The 16,743-nt window shown below is 35.7% G+C and overlaps 1 protein-coding gene across 2 annotated transcripts in view; it reads right to left on the reverse strand.

Annotated features, from left to right (window-relative positions):
• Nucleotides 1-6,099: 6,099 nt before the first annotated feature.
• Nucleotides 6,100-16,743, reverse strand: part of SLC35A5 (solute carrier family 35 member A5) — a 46,930-nt gene continuing 36,286 nt past the window's right edge. The window contains exons 6-7 of one of the 2 annotated variants that reach the window (XM_012518429.4): nucleotides 8,893-9,673; nucleotides 6,100-7,981 (exon numbers count right to left, since the gene is read on the reverse strand). In XM_012518429.4, the coding sequence (XP_012373883.2) occupies nucleotides 7,913-7,981; nucleotides 8,893-9,673 (850 nt within the window). In that variant the 3' untranslated portion in view covers nucleotides 6,100-7,912. The remainder of the gene's footprint in view (nucleotides 7,982-8,892; nucleotides 9,674-16,743) is intronic. The other variant, XM_058295850.2, reaches the window with a different exon arrangement.

The raw sequence follows: 16,743 nt of genomic DNA on the forward strand, positions 1-16,743 counted from the left end.
TCATGTACATGGATAATTGTAATGTGAATAATCAATGGTAGTCCATTTAAGAATGGAGTGAGGAGAACGGGCAGGGAACAGATGGTAAGCGATAGTCCTTTTGCCTGTTAGAGGCTGGAATTATTACATTGCTCTTCCCTTTGGGCTCCATATGATTTAAACAAGTATTTCACATTGGCTCCACCACCATCTTGGTCAATGGCCTTTGGACACTCACAGTCCAGGCATTGCTTGCTTTCCCTGGGAACGTATCTCTTTCACACTTAAGTTGTTTGGGTATCCCTGAAAGATGATGTTACTAGTGTTAGTTCATAAATATTACCCCTTCCCTGCAATGAACCAAAATGAACAAAAAGTATTGAATTTATAGAAGAAAACATCAAGATTAAAACTAGGGAATAGCTTTAATTTCATAATAAAAACTTTGAGAAATATGTGTATATTTACCACACCTGACTTGGGGAAATAGAGCAATAGGAAAGATAAGAGGTAGGCACTTGCTGTCTATTGCTCATCCCAAGATCAGCTGTGGCTGAAGTCAAAGATAAGCTACAAAGCTATGTCCTGCCTTTATCCCTTTCTTCTTTTGTTAAACCTTCTGACCCATTAGTTTCCTAATTGGAGGAAGGTTTGGAGGTAAAGGTATACAGAGAATTGAGTTGGTTGATAGCTGGATGGGTAAAGCTCAATTTTTATCTTTGGGGACGCCAGAATGTTTTTTGACTCCTGGCCTAGATAAGAACTGTGGGATTTATGATGTGCTATTCAAAGTCCAAAACTATTCTGGTGATCCCCAGGGTCAGTTTCATTACTAATGGGGTAACTGGCCTACCAGATTAAGTAAGCCTGGCTTAATTATATGCCCAGAGAGACAGGAAAAACCCTGCTAGGAACTTCTACTTTGAGTTCTCCCAAACCTAAGATTCCTCATACAGTTGTGGGTGGTTCAAGCTGGAGATGTAGAGTATGATCCATGTGTTCAAACAAGGGCCTTGGGAAGCTTATGCATGAGATGTCTCTTAGATCCCCCAAGCTTGCCTGCATGCTCTTTCTCTTGTTGCACTGTATCCTTTGCCTTTAAAGTCTTATGTGACTATGCTGTATGGCGTATGGGAAGTCCTTTCAGATATGTGAACTTTGGAAATCTTTTCAGGGCAGGAAAAAATACAGTAAATCATATATAACATGTTAAATGTCCATAACATATTAAATATAAAAATATATAAACTATTACATAAGTATAAAATGAAAATTCTAGTAGTCAGTTTTGCAGTTATAAAGAAAGCTGCACTCAAGGCACTTCACTGACTTCACACCAAAGCAGGAGGCTTAATCTAAAAGAGGGGAACAAACTAAAATTCAAGTGATATTTACCTCCTCACAAGAAATAGATGATACTACTTCTATGTTTGTGGAAATGGACCTCCAAGCAGGAATTTCAACCAATGTAGAGGAAAGCACACATCCACAGGGTACTCTAATTACAATTTTATATGGCCTTTCCTCCTCTTTGAAGCAGTTTCCAGCCCTCTAGCATAAGTTCAGAGGTGACAGTCAAATAGTGTCCCGGTAAAGAGGGAACTTCCAAATTTCACCAACTTTATGGACAGCATCAATTCTAAGAGGTACCATTATTTTATGTCCTATTAAGAAAGCACAAGGTCAATTAAATACTTTATGACTTAAATTTTTATTTCATATTTATTTAAATAAATTTTAAAGACTTATTTATCATGTATTACTCTCATGATTACAGAAAAAAGGAAAATATAAACTAAATAAATTAAGCTATTATTACCAAAGCATCTTTCCATTTATAGCCTCAATTTCCTGAATCACTTTTTAACTCAAATCATAAGCATCTGAGGTTTTCTACACAGGACAGTACTCTGAGCCATTGAGAGAACTGATGATGATACAGCATTTTGTAAAAGAATGTTTCTCTGCTGTCTCCAGGATCCTCTTCCAAGGTAGAGACCCTTCCTGTGAAATGTGATGCTGGCACCACATTCTTGACTTTACCAGGAGACATCAAAGGAAAATTTTCAGACAACAACCAAGATGCTTAATGTCTCCTCAAATGGTTCTTACATGGTTTGTTTACTGAAATGTAAAGAAGCTGTAGTTATCCACTCATGCAAAAGGAATAAAAACTAAATTCCTGCATGTGCAGACAAAGGCAACTTCTTTACTAGCTCCAGGCTGCAGCTATTTTAACATGCAGTTGTTGAAAATATTCAAATCTCAGAGACTGTAATGTGATATAAATATAAGTCTTAGAATAAAGGATATACAACAGACCTAGATAAAGTTGTCAGCACTTAAGAAATACTGGGAGTTGGAAGGAAATAGAATTATCCTACATTCCTCATCTTTCACTGAAAGGAGTTGGCAATTATTTTTTTAATTTTTGAAGGTGATAAATTTAAGAGTTTAAGATTGCTTTTAAAAATGCAAAATTAATTACTAGTAATTAAACAGATTAGAAATGCAAATGAAATAAAATTTAAATATCAAAAGAAACTTCCAGATTGATCTGAAATATCAAATCATAGCAACTTTCTCAAAAAGTCATTGCACAATAAAAGATGAGCCAAAACACACCTAAAAATTCAATTAAAAATGTGCAGGTAATAATATTACTGATGCCAATATTACCAACATTAATATTAACATGTGACTAATATTAGCTCTATTACCAGTGTAACATTAACAACATCATTAATGTTGCGGCAGAGAAAAGTCGGGTGATCGCAATATTGAAGGTCAGGATGCGAGAAATCTCTGAGAAGGAAAGTTTATTACAATCAGCCATGCCCAGCAGACTCCTGTCCAAAAAATTCAGCCCTGAATAGGATTTCTGGGTCCCTTTCATACAGAGGATGTAGGTGCGGGGAGTCAAACAGCGCATTTATGCAAAAAGATCTTTGTTAGTTTCTTAGAGTTTTAAGTGTTTGTTTGAGTACCAGAAAGGTTTTGAATTAACATATCCCCCACATTCCCTCTGGATCTAAGTTTGAATACACATTCAGTCTGCATCCTTTGTGAACATACAAAGCCTATAGAGCCTATATCACTTAATTGGCTTTCCGGGAATTAGGCATACTTGGATATAGAACAATGTAAGTTTGAATTCATGCACAGGCGATATTATTAATACTAATGTCATTTATTTATATGTATATTTCATGTTTGTATTCTGATATGTACAAACAATATTAAAATCAGTAGTAACACTGGACAAAATAGAATTTAAACCATATAAAATGAGAAAAGGGTTAACTTTTTAATCATTAAGGACATATGTAAGTCAGTTAAGATATAACTGGCATGAAACTTTCTGTGCCAAAAAACAACAGTGTTATATTATAAAATAAAAATCATCAGACATATGAAAATGTGGCTGATGCCCTGTAATAATAAATTCTGTACTAAGAAAAAACAGCATACCTTCTGTTTAAATGTCCATGAAATACATAAAAATTGTCATAAAGGAAATATTCATAAATTCATAAATTCCAAAAAATATAGTACAGTTCTCATTCTCTAACCAAAATGTGTGAAAATTAGAAATAAAAGTATGAATAAAAACCTCAATCACACTACTCTTCACTCAAAAGACAATAGTTAGAAAATAATGATAAGGAACTACGTTTCAAAGTCAAGGAATGTTCCGACTAGTAATAAGCACGTTCATTAACAGGAAAGAAAATGAATTTCAACTAAGAAAAAAAACATAAAATAAAACTTAGGAAAACAGAACATAAAACAAACCTTAGTAAAGTAAAAATTAGCAACAGCTAGCAAGAATTTAAAAAATAAACAATACAGAGAATCCATTCATACACAAAATTAAGAATGACAAAGAAAATACAACTACAGTAACAGAGGAAATTAAAGACGATAAGAAAATGATTAAAAAATTCCTATGCAAATACATTTGAAAATTTGGATGGTCAGTTATTTAGCAAGATATAATGATCAAGAGGGAACTATAAAGAAAAGGAAATAGAGAATATTGTGAAAAAAAGTCCCTCAAAGAATGTCAAGCATAGGCAATTTTATTGGTGAGTTCTTTCAAAACATTAGAGAACACATAAAACTGATGCTTTTTAAATCTTTCCAGGCACCAAGGCAGTGGAGTGGGCAGCTTAACCCATGCCACATGTTTGTGGGATTATTAGGGACATGGATTGAAAATTCACACAGAATTAAATGTATCGGTAGCAGTATCAGCAGGTTTCTGTTACCTTGGCAGAGACAGTGATGATGTTTGAAACAAATGAAACAACTGGTGAGGGCCAAAATTCTGTGGGGATGCTGTAGGGTTTATTGTGATTTGATTTGACCAAAAGATCACCTTATTAAATTCCTCTTTGAATTTAAAATATATTGGTTTTATAGTCTTGTTTGTACTTCAATTTGAAGTTCATTTTGGTTTTCATATAAAAACTGGAAGAGGCTCAGAATTCGTGTTTGTACATATTTAAATAATGGTAAAATATATAGAAAAAATGTCAAAAGGGAGATTTGTGAAAATATTTTTTGTTTTCCTTTAAAGAGAGAATGTATAGTACTCAAATTTCCAAAACACTGCTGTAGGAAGGGAGAGTCACTCTTCATTGAGTTTGACTTTCTCTGACCTGTCTTCCCTCTAAAATGCTAAAAATTTATGGGAAAAATCAGGAGATAAGCAAAGTGGAAAGGAGCCGAGGAGAACACTGCCTGTATTTGGTCAAGTTCATTGGGCCTGCACAGAAGAGCAAAGAATTTCTGGAAGCTCTACAGTCTAGTCCTATTCACCAGTGCCAGGGAGTCCACATGGCATTCAGAAGCAAGAAAACCTTAGAATTGTAGAGTAAGTCTGCCTGAGTGTGCCCTCTGCACATGGACTTTGAAAACCTATGGCAGCAGGATACATCTGGCCAAAGTTTGGGAATCCTGGGCCTAAGTCATCAGCCCCTCTCTAACCAACAGTCACATTCCTGCTTAATCATAGAATCAAGCACATTCCTGGACAGAAGTTAAGTTCCAAGATTAATGGCAGAGCTGAAAACAGGTAATAGCATTATAAATCATACCTGTGGCCAACCAAAGGCTATTCAGAAACCACCAAGGGAGAAAATTTCGTTCATTAGTTGCAGGTCATAACTGCTTTGAAAGAATCTCAGAACAAGAAGGGACTTTAGAAATCACTTAGTTCAACTTTAATGCCAATGAAGGATTTTCTTCTAAAACACAATGGCATTCTCTCTCCCTAAAACTTCAATGATAGAGAATTTACTACTCACTCTCTACTATTCCTTTGAGAGGACTTTTCTATTGTTGGAAAGTATCATTTGTTAGAGGAGAGTCTCCCTTCTAATGAAAGAATTACTGTTATTTTATAATTTTCACTGTAGTTTTGTTTCCTGGAGTAGGAAGTCACTTCTTTTTCCACATGACAACTGTTCTTCTCTCCAGGTTATACAATCCATTGATTTCAGGAGTACCTAAGATAATGGGATATAGGTTATAGACCTCTCACCATTCACCTCTCACCTCCTTTTAAAACAGTGGTACCCACAAAGTACTATGGTGTATCCACAGAAGAACTTTTCAGGCTAGCGTGTACACTTGCTCACACATATTCTCTCTTTTTCTCTCATTAGGAGGTAAATTAACACAAGTAAACCTTACTTTGGGAAACAAATACTTTCTATAAAGAAGGGTGGGAAAAGAGTAATTGTAAACAAGAAAATCAATCTCTGTGCACTAGTGGAATCTGCTACTTAATATATTCTGTTAAGTGATGGCTTGTAAGTAATATTTTTAAAATTTTATCTGTTCTGTGAAATGTTTTGGGTGTAACATTTCCTAAAAATAAGATTTCTTTGGTACCTTCTTTTCCTTACTTTTAAAATGAATTGCCATAGTAAATGTAATTTTCCTGATTCATGGAACTCTGATGGGAATGTCTACAAGGCGAACAGCTACTCTCAGAAGTCAAGATTTACTGAGAGAAAATTTTAAAAGAGGTTTGGTTTTTTGCCTCATTTGATGTTTTGAAATTAAGAGATCCACATCCCACCTCACATCACAAAATGGCAATACAAGAAACAGGTTTAATAATTGTTTTAATTGCAAATTTCCCACCAATTCTTACCAGTTATATCATTCTGGATATCACAGATGGATTATATAACAGTATTATTTTATATTCATCTGCATGAAAATCAGGGGAAGAGACGAAATGGATATAGGCTGCATTAGAAAGAAACCTCAAAGTTCACATTAACTATGTAGTACCCGTAAACACACTGGCCCATTAGCTAAAGTCTACTCTTCTCCTCTCACAAGTCAGCTCCATGACCTTGGGAAAGTCACTTCTCTCTTTTCTCACTTTAAATTATCACCTGAGTTCTCTCACAGAGTCAATTTCCTGCATGCAAAAGAACCTCAAAAGGTATCAGGTCCTCATAAGTGTGGAATATTATTACTGTAAAATGCTTTATATGTTACTGGCATTCTTGTTTTTAGAGTAATACTATTTACATTTTGGTAAAAGCCCATACTTGTTGGCAAAGCAAATCTTTTAAACGGAATTCTCAGGCATAGGTCTTACTGGCAATATGGTATGATTCCAAAGCTAGTACCTCAACTCTTGGGAAAAGCATATGATACAAAAAACATAAAATTGTCTCAAGCTCTAGGTAACAATAAAGTGAAATGTCTTCTTAAATTCTCCAAAATGTATCATGAAAGAGTAATGAGGCCAAGATTGTGTGATGCCTATACAGAAGGAAAAACAATAGCATTGTTTGTTCAAGGAATATAAAGTACAATATTTAACTGTGATTGAGAACAAACTTCATTTAAGTTGAAGCTTAGTCATGTAGAAAAACATCAAAAAATATCACTAAAAGTCAAATTGCCCATGAATTCTTGAAAATTAAATTTCTGAGATATTGTTTTTGAAAAATAGTTTCTTCAGCAAAACAATTAGTATATCCTATGTCACCCCAAATCTATGGTGTAACCAGGTATTTAGGTCCTTCAACCAAATTTTTTAGAAACAATCCCATTGCTTCATGCCCTCCATCCCAAGATGGCTCCCTTGTCTTTCTGCTTGTTGTTTCTGCTCATTGTCTGCTTGTTTGTATGTTCACTGTGCCTGCTTGTTGTGTCTACTCATTGTCTGCTGCCGTGTCTACTTGCTGTTGGCTCATCTTCTTTAGGAGGCACTGGGAATGGAACCCAGAACCTCCCGTGTGTGAGGTGGGTGCCCAAATGCTTAAACTACATCTGCTCCCTGCTTGTTTTGTCTGCTCATTGGGTCTGCTCATTGCATCAGCTCATTGTGTCTGCTCATTTTCTTTAGGAGGCACTAGGAACTGAACCTGGGACCTCCTATGTGGGGGGGTAGGTACCCAAGTACTGGAGCCACATAAATTCCCCATCATTGTTTTTAATTGCAGTTATTTCTAGGGCTTCAAAATTCAAGGGTCAAGCTAGGTGCTATCTACAATTATAAAAAAGGGAAGAAATTGGCATGCAAATTAGAACTACATAATTATTAATATTTAGTAAACTCATCTCTATTTGCATAATTATAGGGTATAGCTAATGTGATTATTGCAAGTTTTTTGGAACCTTGGAAGACAAGAAAAACAATCTACAACTATATCCTACTGACTTGTCAACTACCAGCCAATAGTTGCAGTCTCTATACTATTACTGTTATGTCATTTCCTTAGAACTTGTTAGCCTTTGGGACCTCTAAACCTTGGATGGGACCATTTAGGGAGTGGTTAGATGCATGCAAAAAGTATTATTTTAAAATCTTAGTTTATCAAAGTGAAATGATAAATATTACAAATGTTGAAAATGAGAAAATTAGGTTTGTAACAGCTGCCAATTATTTGGGTACCAGTCAGAAAGTATCTTCATCTGATTCAATATCACTCTTGGGTTTGGTAAGTCTTTCAAGTTCCTCTCCATCCTAAATGGAAACATATAAAATCAGTAATTAATTAAACGAAAGTAGAAATGTAGCATTTTAATAATTACCAGCAGATCATGGGTCTTCCTTCTTTAAACAATTAATGTAACCTGGTCAAATGAAATTAAATAAATACTTAAGTTCTTTGAAAGTTAATTTTAGAAGTATACTGAGGTACTGAAAAAAGTGAAATGTAGCCAATAATCACATCTTAAAGTTAACAGTATTAGCAAAGGTAAGGAGCACCCTCTACTGATCTTGAGGGAAATGACTGAAGGTTGGAGAATTAGGTACAAAATAGATCTTGTTATCTACATTGCTATTTCTTTTACTTAAAAATAAGCCAAACTGTTATCAGCCTGTTAGGAAAGAATAGAGGACTTCTAAATTACACCATGGGTAAGCAAAAGGTACTTGAAACCTGAGTTTCAGATTTTTTCATCCTAAGACACTGTAGTATCTCCACTTCAGGCACATTACACCAAGGTAAGCTCCACTGTGAATTCTAATAAGCAACAGACTAATTTTCTCAGAGTGAATTTTTCATTGTGTGAAATATTTCACATTTTGTGTGTTCATGAAAATTGTACTTCTAAAGCTAGATCAATAGGAGTAGTCCATTTCATCTTTCATTTAAACATTTATTTAACTCCTTAATGGACTCTCCAAAAGATCATTATTAATTAATTTGCTATTAATGTGACTGACAGACCATTATAACTGGCGGATATTTGGAATAACTACATAAATGTTCGTTGACAGCAAGTCCAATAAATGTTTGTTGATAGATTTTTAAAAGTCATGGATATTTAATACATTCTTTTATAAATAAATACTGATTTTCTTTTCTGGAATAACCACATTTTGAAGTTGGTAATAACAGGAAGAAAAGCAGTATCCTTACAACTTACCCCATTGGAACGTTCCCAAAGACCGTCACTTAGATGTCGGATTCTTTCTTGCCTAGGTCCATATTCCAGACCTTGAGGCTTGCTGGCATTGTAAATAAATATGGAGAGAAGGACTGATGAGGCTTCCAAGAAAAACTCCAGGGAGGGTATGAAGTCAAAGACCAAGACAGACACTGTTGTGATGATGACAGTGGTGATTTGAGCCATCAAGACGTGGAACATGTTATCCAGGAACTTCAGAATGAAAGCCACCGAGAGGCCCTGGAATGCAGTCACAAAGATAAGGGCTACTGAAAATGCATTGTGGCCATAAAAAAACCCACAGTTCTTTATCTGGTCACGGTTACTGCTCTGAAGGCCCAGGGTCATGCCATTAAAAAGAATGCCAAAGAGATAGAGTTTGCTGTTCTGTATGAAGATGCTTTCAGTAAGCTGGTTCCCTTCCTTCAATATTTTTTCATTATAGATATTGGCCATTGAAGAAATAAAACACTGGACTATAATAAGAACATGGCCCAAGCCAAGGCGGATGTGACTGAAAACCCTGGCTGTCATGTTCCACTTAGCTTCAGAAAAAGTCCATTCCTTTGGTGTGCAATTGTCCTTCCTGGAACACTCACTTCTGAAAAGAAGGCAGGAATTGGATGGGTTGAAGAAAGCATCATGATGAAATCCATGTCCTGCCAAGTTATGCTGTGAAGTTTCAGTCCTTGCAGTCAGAGCCACAATAGATAAAAACAGAATTAGGAGGGATGCCCACTGTATCCAGTTTAGATGCCGCCTGCCCAAAGACGAAAACAAAATTTTACTTTTTTTTTTTAATTCCCCTATCAATTATTTCTAAACTCAAACAGACCTTTAAGTACTTGGTTGAATCAAGTATTTCTGCTGGCCTTCCCCATCATTCAAGTTCAAAGAAACCTGTTAGTGTCTGTGCTTCTCAAATTTGGCATTTGTAATCTCTTTTATAATGAGTCATTTCTCCCTTTTGTAGATTTCCCATCAACCTACAAGTTTCACTAAACCTCCTCCAGAGCTTATCTCAGTCCTTTGGCAGCGTAAACTCATGCATGATCATGCTATAAAGTAAGTTATAAGCAGTGATTCTTAGCCTGGTGTCCATGAGCCAGGAAGTATATGGATAGCTTCAGGAACTTGTGAATTCTTACAGTGTGTGCTGAATCTTTTATACAGAATTCTCCTCCCCAGGAAATCCTTTAAAGCTTTGCCAAACCTTTCAATGAGTTCATGAGCCAGTAAAGATCCATAACCTAATCACAAAGCATTTCACAGCAAAATGCTGGCTGGTAAGGCAAGGAAAACATGATCTTTTAGACAGTGTTTCATAGTTTGCAAAGTCATAACAATGTCTTTTTTTTCTTCTTTTTTTGACTAACTGCTAAATGCAAAGATCAGTCTACATAGCAGCACACCTATGCACAAGATCATGCTATAGTTCAGGTAATTTTTAAACACCCAGACCTAGAATTTAGTGATGGGGTTAGCATAGCCCTATACTGTGAGATCAGAAACTGTGAACTGGTCACTTGACTTTCTGAAGGTACAGCTGTACACTTTAAGAAGCAGAAAAGAAACAGAATGGAAAGTGAACAGATAAAAGGTGAAAAATGGTTGCCCAATTCATAAAAAAAATCATTCTATAACCAATTATTGTATATCACGGATAAATGAGGCAGTGACATAATCTACAGTTCCTTTAGTTTTCAATTCTGACAGCTATAGATTTTCAAATAATGACATTGAGAAAAAAGAATCTATGGAAACAAACACTTATGCTAAACGGCCCCTATTGCAAACAATTAGTGTTTTTTTTTCATTAAAAAATTTATTGAAGTATATCACTCACACATAAACACACATAAACAATAAGTGTACAGCAACAGTTGTGAACTTACAAAACAAACATACACAGCATCGTACAGGACTCTGCTAACTCACCCTACCACCAATACCCCACATTGTTGTTAAACATTTTAAACTAAATATTAAAGAGCACTGTCAAAACATCACCACCAACCAAAGTATTTTCCCCCAACCCACCCTATTATTATTATCTTTATATGATTTATATATGAAAATACATAAACAATAAGTGTATAGTAAAAGTTGTGAACTTACAAAGCAAACATGCATAACATTATACAGGAGTCCCATACATCAACCCTCCACCAACACCTCACATTATCATGAGACATTTGTTGCAGATTATATAAGAATACTGCCAAAATCTTACTATTAATTATACTCCTTATCTTACATTTGGAAAATACACCAATTAGTTATTGAAGGTAAAGTTTTAGGGAAAGTCAAAATTATTGAGGATTAGTTGGAAAATGGTAGATTCCCAACAAAGAAAATAAATCTTCATAAATGACCCTGAAGTCAGCTGAGTACCTGAGTTCTTACAAATGCTCACTGATTCTGCATAGAGGACTTTGCTTCTTAGAGTTTAATCAGTGTAACACAGTAGAAGTTCACTTAACTGATACTGTTTCCCTAGTGTGAAACACCAATGGATTCTCAGAGCTGAATGCTCATGGCTAGAAGGCTACTCTCTATCCAAGTGCCTCTGCTCCCAGGTGAATTATTTGTTCAAGAAGAGTTCCTAAAATATTTTTGTTTCTCCATGTATTTTTTGCCAGGTGACCTCATAATTATAATTACATATTTGAATGACTACATGGACTGAAAAATTATGAATTAAAATGATTATTGTCTTTATGAAAACTGATAGAATGTTTTGGAAAAACTGGACAAAGATAAATCAGGACTTCTGGAAAGATAGTGTTGGAATAGACAGGCAGGGCTCAAGTCTCTCACAAAAACAGTGGGGAAAGGACAAAAAACAGTCTGAGGGACCTGCTTTGGGAGTCAGCAGAACCAGGACAATGCTGCACAACACACAAGAGGGCCAGGGATAGAGAGACAAAGAAGCTGAAATGACAAACATGCATTATTAAGCCTCCATGGAGGCTGGGAATAGTACCCATTCTCCACCCTCAAGGCATGCAGCCTGGATAAAACCTGTGGCTTACTGTAGACATCTTCCTTTCTGGGCAGAGGGAGGGTGTGGTGGAGTGCAGAGAGTGGTTTCTCTTTAGTGAATTTGGCCAGCAGAGCCCACTTTGAACCCTGGCTCTAGCCAGACCAGAATCACCGGCCAGCAAGGGTTGAAAGAAACACTTCTGTGGAAAGATTTGCTGACAGATGCCATCTGTTGGACAGCTAGGAACTGTAAGGAGAAAAACTGCTTTTACATCTCTTTGGCCCAAACTCCTCAGAGAAAATCTGTACCCTATTAACGAGTCCCTAGCCCAATTTTGATAATGTAAGATGACAATTTTAAAGACTAAGAATAAATTAAACCAAAAATCAAAGAAGAGCTGTGAACGAGTAGGTAAGAAAGAGACACTGTCAGAGTAAATTCACCAACATATTCAGATGCCAGGACATCAGGGAAAAAAATTACAAGCCATATTAAGAAACAGGAAGAGATGGCCAAGCCAAAGGAACAAACCAAATGTCTTGTAGAGATAAAGGATTTAAGACAACTAATCAATGCTAATCACACAAATCTCCTAAATCAATTCAAAGGGTTGAAGGAAAATATAACTAAAGAGATAAAGTATAATAAGAAGACACTGGGAAAGCATAAAGAACAATTTGAAAGCCTGCAAAGAAAAGTAACAGAGCTTATGAGAATGAAAGACACAATGGATGAGATTAAACATACATGAGAGATATATAACAGCAGAATTAAACTGACAGAAGACAGAATTAGTGATGTTGAGGACAGGACATTGAATTAGAAAAGACAGGAGAACAGAGAGAAAAGAATTTCAAAAAAGGAACAGGGTCTTAGGGAATTGAATGACAGCATGAAATGCACAAATATACATGTTATTGGTGTCCCAGAAGGAGAAAAGAATGGAAAATAGACAGAAAGAATACCTGAAGAAATAATGACCAAAACTTCCCAAACCTTATAAAAGACATAAATAACAATATCCAAGGAAAATGCACCCCAAACAAAATAAATGCAAACAGACCTGTTCTGGGACACCTACTATTCAAATGATAAATTTCAGATAAAGAGGACTCTGAAAGCACTAAGACAAAAGCAAAGCATCACGTAAAGGAAACCTCAATAAGACTAAGTGTCGACTTCTCATCAGAAAACATGGAGGTGAGAAAATAGTGGTATAAAGTATTTAAGGTACTAAAAGAGAAAACCTGCCAGCCAAGAATTCTGTACCTGGAAAAACTGTCCTTCAAAAATGGGGCTGCGTCTAAGGTCTTCAAAGACAAACAAAAATTGAGAGAATTTGTTAATAAAAGATCAGATCTACAAGAGATATTAAAGGGGTCCTGCAACCTGAAAGGAAAAAAAAGGGTGAGAGACTTGGAGAAGAGAGTACAGAATTGAAGGTTATTAAGAAGGGTAAGTTAGAGCATAAAAAGACAGATAATAATAAGATATGACAATGGAAATACAAAGAATAAAATGCGAAAAGTAAGTAAAATGCCTTTATAGTAATAACATTAAATGTTAATGGACTGAATTCCCCATCAAAAGACACGCACTAAAAGAATGGATAAAAAAGTATGTGAGCCATCTATATGCTGTCTACAAGAGACTCACCTTAGATGTCAGGACACAACCAGATTGAAAGTGAAAGATTGGAAAAAGATATTCCATGAAGATAATAACCAAAAAAGATCTGGAGTAGCTATACTGATATCGACAAAACAGATTTATAAGGGATGAAGAAGGACATTATCTTTAATAAAAGGGGAAATTCGCCAAGAAGAAACAACTATAATAAATAGGTACCCAACTAACCTGGGTGTCCCAAGATACATGAGGCACACACACTGGCAAAACTGAAGGGAAAAATAGATGTCTCTATAATAATAGTTGGAGACTTCAATATGCCACTCTCAGCATTGGCTAGAACATCTGGACAAAGGATAAATTAGGAAACAGAGAGTTTGAACAGTATGATAAATTAACTAGATCTAACGTATATTTGTAGAGCCTTAAACCCCCAAACAGCAGGATATACATTCTTTCCTAGTGCTTATGGATCCTTCACCAGGATAGACCATATGCTGGGTCACAAGACAAGTCTCAATAAATTTTAAAAAGATTGAAATTATACAAAAGACTTTCTCTGATCAGAATGGAATGAAGCTGGAAATCAATAATAGATGGAAAAAGGGAAAATTCACAAATACATGGAGATTAAACAACACTCTCTTAAAATAGTCAGTGGGTTAAAGAAGAAATTGCAAGATAATTAAGTAAATATCTTGAGATTAATGAAAATGAGAACACAACATATCAAAACCATTGGGACTCAGCGAAGGTGGTGCTGAGAGGGAATTTATAGCCTCAATGCTTACATTAAAAAAGAAGAAAGAGTTAAAATTGAAGAACTAACTGCACACCTGAAGGAACTAGAAATAGAATAGCAAACTAATCCCAAACAAAGCTAAAGGAAAGAAATAATAAAGATCAGAGCAGAAATAAATGAAATTGATAACAACAACAACAGCAAAACAAAAGAGAGAATCAACAAAACCAAAGGTTGGTTATTGGAGAAGATCAAAAAAACTACCAACCCTTAGCTAGACTGACAAAGAAAAAGTGAGAGAAAATGCAAATAAATAAAATCAGAAATGAGAGAGGGATATTACCACTGACCCCACTGAAATAAAAAAGCCCATAAGAGGATACTATAAATAAGTTTATGACAAAATTATGGACAACATAAAAAAAATGGACAAATTCCTAGAAACACATAACCCATAAGGATCCTAGAAGAAAGAGAAGACCTCAACAAACCAATCACAAGTAAAGATGACCATGGTTAGCAGCAATGCTCCATATTTGTAGATCAGTTGTGACAAATGTATCATACGCATGTAAAATGTTATTAAAAGGGGAGAGTGGGAGAGAGGTAGGGGTTGCATATAGGGGAATGCCCTATATTTTCTTTGTAACTTTTCTGTAACCTAAAGCTTCTTTAAGATTAAGTGAAAAAAAAAATAAGACACTAGGGGAACATACAGAAGAAACTGTCACTGTACATAAAAGACAACAGATCTTTACAGTGATAAAAGACACAATTCAAAAAAAATTTTTTTTTTTGCTTTTTATTTTTGTATTTCATTTGGTATTTATTTTTACTATTATTTTTATTTATTTTTTTGGCTTGGTTTTTTGGGAGGTTTTGGATCACAGAAAGGTCACAACTGTGGCAGGGGAGGATCATTGGTGTGGGGTGTCAGTGATGGGGGGATGTGTGGGAAGGGGTGTACTGGGGGCATGCCTCTATGGCATATGAATATGTTTAAGTGATCATGGGGCTCTTTATCTTAGTAGGTGGACACCCACACAATAACTGAAACAAAACTGAATTCCCATCCTGGAAAGTCCTGCTGCATTTTCCAACACACCGGCAAGAATCCCTTGAGTACATGGGCAGTGTCTAGTGAAGGAGGACAGATCATTATACCATGCCCTTGCTATTGATGGTTGTACTTATGAACCTTGCTCTGGTGAAACTGAAACTTAGCTTAGTATTATATATTGCCTAAGAGTTACCTCCTGAACGGTTCCTTGTTGCTCAAATGTGGCCTCTCTCTAAGCCAAACTCAGCATATAAATGTGCTACTTTCCCTCCCCACCCCCAACCCCACTCCAGCATGGGCCATGACTCCCAGGGATGAGCTTCCCTGGTACCGAGGGATTATTACCAAGAGCCAACTACTGATATATTTGGAAAAAGACCTTGACCAAAAGGAGGAAATATTAAGTACAAATAAAGAGCTTTGGCTAAGAGATTTCAAAGTTAATAAGGAGGTCATTCCAGAGGTTATGCTTATGCATGTCTCAGCAGGATCTGATTGACTGTCAGAGTAAACAGTGCCCCAAACAGCAGGGTTACCAAGGGTCTAGAGACATCTAGACACTATAGCCAAGACAGAAAATCTCAGGAATTTGGCACTCTATCAGTGAACTTTTCTTTGGAATATATTCTCCCCAGTGTAACAGTTTAATTCATTTATAATTTCCCTATACATGGCCCTTCTACCTTTTTTATTTGAACCTATAAGTAGAACTATATTCCTTAAATATATGTCCCAGAAACTTAAATCTTAGGTCTGTTCATATGCCAGCTGAGCCCCAAATCTCAGCAGAGTTAAATACCCATTCTCTAGTTCATTGGACTTGTAAATGAACAAGATGACAATGAACAACGCCCATCCCAAAAAACAAAGAGTTTGTGCAACTAAAGGTGTAAATTTCAGAGCAAAATACTATCACCAAAACAAAAACAAAAAATCCTAAAGATGAAAAGCCCAGGGTCAGATGGCTTCACAGGTCATTCTACCAATCATTCAAAAACTGTCTAATACCCATCTTTCTCAAATGCATCCAAAAATTGAAGAGGAAAGAATGCTGCCAAACAGTCTATGAAGCCAACATCACCCTAAAAACAAAACCAAATAAACATACTATGAAAAAGATTCCATTTATCTATTTTTTTTCCTTTGTTGCTTGAGCTTTTGGGTGTAAGGCTAACTAAACAATAACAAGACAAATGGCCCAATTAAAAACTGGGCAAAAGACCTGAATAGACATTTTTCTAAAGAAGAAATACAAATGGCGAAAAAACACATGAAAAATTGTTCACCATCACCGGCTATTAGGGAAATGCAAGTCAAAGCTACAATGAGATATCATTACGCACCTTCTAGAATGATCACTATTAAAAATGACAGAAAACTACAAGTGTTGGAGAAGATGTAGAAAGATAGGAA

Source organism: Dasypus novemcinctus, chromosome 4, assembly GCF_030445035.2.
Source record: "Dasypus novemcinctus isolate mDasNov1 chromosome 4, mDasNov1.1.hap2, whole genome shotgun sequence".
NCBI classification, from domain to species: domain Eukaryota; kingdom Metazoa; phylum Chordata; class Mammalia; order Cingulata; family Dasypodidae; genus Dasypus; species Dasypus novemcinctus.